General features: G+C 54.4%; 1 protein-coding gene across 1 annotated transcript in view; it reads right to left on the reverse strand.

Moving 5' to 3' along the window:
- Positions 1-373: 373 nt before the first annotated feature.
- The window catches only part of KLHL18 (kelch-like family member 18), a 14,580-nt gene continuing 10,702 nt past the window's right edge, over positions 374-4,251 (reverse strand). The window contains exons 8-10 of the mRNA XM_010283840.1: positions 2,858-2,962; positions 2,418-2,529; positions 374-760 (exon numbers count right to left, since the gene is read on the reverse strand). Coding sequence (XP_010282142.1) covers positions 374-760; positions 2,418-2,529; positions 2,858-2,962 — 604 coding nt within the window. The remainder of the gene's footprint in view (positions 761-2,417; positions 2,530-2,857; positions 2,963-4,251) is intronic.

Consider the following 4,251-nt stretch of genomic DNA (forward strand, 5'->3'; position numbering starts at 1 on the left):
CCTCCACCGGCGCTGCCCCCAGGCGCGGCCGAAGGCAGACCGCAGGGCAATGTGGAAAAACCAACGGCGAGAGGAAGGAGTCCCTTGGCCGCAGCTCCGAGCAAAGGCTAACGGGCACGGGGGTGAGGCGTCCTCGCTCGCATCGGTGCGCGGCCGCGCTGCATTTCAACGTGGTTGATGTTTTGGGAGCCTCGGCCCGAAAAGCCAAGGGGATCGTTTTGTTGAGTTTTTTTGGGGTGTGTGTGTGTTTGTGAATGACGCTTGAGCACCTAGAAACGCACCTCTGCGGCTATCGCATCACGAAACGCTCTTTGAACCTCTCCCCGGATTGTTGTTTGAAAAGACGGCCCCCCGCCCCAAAAACGCTTTCTTCTCAGATGGTCAGGAGGGGTACGCAGCCCACGCCAACCCCTCCCTCGTGGCACACCATCGGGGCCATGAACGTCCAACGGTTTGTCTCCGGGTCATACATTTCTACCGAGCTGAGGTTAGACTGTCCGTCGTAACCCCCAACGGCATAGAGACGCCCACAGTTCGCAACGAGGGAGACGCGGCTCCTCCGCGTGTTCATGGGGACGATCAGGTACCACTGATCCGCCATGGAGCTGTAGACTTCGGCGATGCTGAGGAAGCCCGAACCGTCGTAGCCTCCGCAGACGAACATCTTGCTGCCCAGCGAGGCCGCGCCGTGGCGGCAGCGCTTGTTGAGCATGCTGGTGACGGGGTGCCAGCTGGCCGTGTGATGGTTGTAGTATTCCACCTGCGGTCAGAGAGCACACGGCCTTTGGGGAGCCTTGCTCGGGACTCACCCCGCGGCACGGATCACACGGGGGCTTTCAACACGCTGACGGCAAGCGTGGGGAGGAATTTGGGTTTTCTTTCTTGATTTCATACGTTCCTACTTTATATCGTTATTAAGCTTTTCTACCGGCCTGGATCTCACCGGTCCTTGCGTCTCACCCCGCTCCCTCTGAGCTCAGCCCAGTAACTCACCAGCGAGCTGGCGCAGGTGAGTGGGGGGAGAGGCCATTCTCCCCACCCGATGTGCTGCAGAGACCTCAGCAAATGCTGCTTTGAAGATGCTCCCTCTACCTCTCTCCCCTTTCATCAGCTGCTGCGCGGTGTTTTAAACAGGTATCTGAGCCTCAGCACCAAAAGGATTGAGCACCCTTCACTTAGAAGTTTAATTGCACAGGTTGTGCCTCGATTTCCCTGTATTCATCTTCCTCCTGCACGCTAGATCATGCTGCTGCCCCGAGGCAGAACCAGCCAAAGCTCCGTCAGACCCCAGAGGTGCACATCCAAGCTGTCCTTGATGATCCCCTAAGTGTCCCCTAACCCTAAGGGAGACTCCCCGCTCTCTCCAGGCAGCAGATTTAAGCTGTAACAATTCAAACTGTCCGGCTTCTGACATCGGATACCCACCACTCCCGACGCAGTTCAAGCCTACATCCTGCACCCCCGTGCAAAGGGTAGGGCTTCTTCCCTTCCCCTGCACGGTCCAGGCTGACATCTCCTCTCTGTGTGTTTGCAGAAGGGCTATTCTGGCACCTCAAGGGGGAAAAAAAAAAAAATACAACCAACCACCATTTTGCATCCCTTGCATTTCTAGAGAGACCATTAGATGGACCCCTTCTGCAAGGGCTCCTGCGCTGCTCCAAACTCACGCTCAGGAATGAGCTCAGACAAGCAGATCGGTAGATCTTGGCTCCGGGGTACTTCAGGCTGCAGACAACAGCCTGCCCCTGCTCTGCTGAGCAGGGCAGAAAGAGTTACTGCTGCTGCCAACAAACCCGTTACTACACATTTCTGAGAGCAGCGCGTTAGTGACAGACCCAGCGCAGAGACAGCTCCCTGCGGTCTCACTCCGGAGCAGATGAACGAGTCTTTTCTGTTCCACATCGGGTTTTTCTCTAGAGAACAGGCAGAAAAGTGACAGGCAGAGCGGGTGGAAGAGGACAAGCCGGCCTCGTACCACCAACTCCCCCTGCTGTGAGTTTCAAAGATAATCTGTTTCTGAAACTGGATCCATCAAACAGGCACAGAAAAGTAGAGGCAAGAGCCTGACACCTGGGATACTTCAGCGCTCAAAGGTACAGGGATGCACGGATAAAAATGATTTTAAAAGTGCAGGAAGCGGGGAGACAACAAAAGGCACTAGCTCAATCCTTTTGGCGCTGGGGAAGAGCAGCGGCACTTCCAGTCCAGTTCCCAGTGGGTACCTGGCCAGCTCATTTCTTCCTGAGCGAGAAGGGGGGCCCTGGAAATGACAGAATTTGAGGGTGCAAACACTAACGGCTCTTTGGGTGCACAGGGAAGGGGTGTGGAGCCTTCCCAGCCCCAGCCTGACTTTTCAGCTACCTGCAGTAGATTAATTTCTGCACCAGGCTTGCCGGAACCCGCACCCCCAGACTTACGCTGTTGAAGATCTGTAGCCCATCGTGCCCTCCCGATACGTAGATCCGGCCCTCAAAGACGGCGACTCCAGCGGCACTGCGGTTGGAGCTCATGGGGGTCACCACCGTCCACCTTGCCGGGAGAGGGGAGAGGTTAGCGGGGGCTCCAGCGGGCACGGCACGCACACAGCCCGTGGGTTACTTCAACTCAGTCGGATTGTCTAGGACTGGGTTCTAGTAACTCTCCTTTCCCCACTTATTTTATTTAAACCATGGTTTTGTTTGCTTGCATCCAGGTAAGCTCTCGTGAGGAGGGATGCTGCTCCGCTGCCACGATATAAAAGCTTTTCCGCATCGGTCACTGTGTTATTTTTACAGCCCAGACGCCCCGCGGTGCCATGGCACGGCACTACCTTAGCAGCAAACGGGTGGGTAAGCTTTAGGGCATGAAGAGCTCTTACTTGTTTGTTTCTGGAGAATAGGACTCCACGGAGTTGAGGGATGAGTTTCCATCGTATCCGCCACATACGTAGATCTGACCATCCAGCACCACTGTTCCCATTGCACTGCAACGAAGACCAGGACCCCGTGAGATGGCCATAGGTGCTGCCACGGCGTCCTCAGCATGGTACATCTGCACCCGCTGCCTGCCATCACCTCCTTCACCACACCGAACCTTCTCCTCTCTTCCCCTCGCTTCACCTCCAGGCTGCTCAACCGCTCAATCCCACCTGGGCGTTGGGTCTCACAGGTCAGGAAAGATGCTTGCAGCATGAGCACACCTTGTTTTCCTCGGCAAAGGGACTAAACCAAAACACAGGGAGAAATTTTGACCCAGATCATGGGTCAAAATCCCAGCAATTCTGGCCTCCCATGAAGGACCTTCCCACGGCCGCTGGTTGGAGATAACACTGGCGCGGGACATGGCTGCACAGCCTCAGGAGATGCACTAATTGCTGTCAAACATGAGGCTCGTTAAACCAACGTGCCTAACCCTGTCATTACACCTTGTAAATCACCTATTTGGCTCAAAAAGGCTATCAAATGGGATGCTTCAGACAAGAGACTAGACTCCCACCTTGAAAATGTGGTCATCAAAGCTTCTCATCAAAGCTTGGCAATGCAATCCTCAGCGATGGAACCCCAGCACTACAGCCGGAGCCGTGCAGTTTGTACAACTGGCCTTTTCCTCCACACAAGAGCATCCGACACCCGTTCTGCTTGGCTTCGAGGCAGAAAAACCCAATTGTGGAAGAGCAACTGCCTCTCACCGTGGGAAAAGCTCCCAGGAACCTTATTGTGATGGAAAAACTGAGCTTTTCCACCACAAATCAGAGCCTCGTGCCCAGGATTTCATGTACTTGGCTGCTTGCAGCGTGCTCTTCCCAAGCGATCAATGCCTTGGACCACAAAAAAACGCAAGCCAGACAAACCACCATGGTAAAGAAGTGCTGCAAAGCTTGCAGAAAAGTAAACAATTTAACAACTCTCAGTGACCAGGCATGAGTGCAAAGAAAACCGCAGCAGAAACCCTGGATGCCAGCAAGATGTTTAAAGATAGAAGCAGCTACCGTGTTGCGGTGGGGAGGACAGGACGACCACACAACTTAGTAGGTGGGTTTTCAAAATAACACAGGGTAAGCTCCCAAACCCAACCACAAAGCAGTCTTCCAGGCTGGTGGTGAACTGTGCAGCTCTGCTCATCAAGCACAAACACCTTCTGCTTAGCTGTAAACTCCTCTCCCTGGATGATAAAAATGCTCCTCTCCCTCCCAGCTGTGATTCTCTTACACTTTCTGGCAGGGAAAGAAGATGCCAGCACTGGGCACAGGTGGTACAATGGGATTAGTTGACT

Source organism: Phaethon lepturus, unplaced genomic scaffold (genome assembly GCF_000687285.1).
Source record: "Phaethon lepturus isolate BGI_N335 unplaced genomic scaffold, ASM68728v1 scaffold40903, whole genome shotgun sequence".
Lineage (NCBI taxonomy): Eukaryota > Metazoa > Chordata > Aves > Phaethontiformes > Phaethontidae > Phaethon > Phaethon lepturus.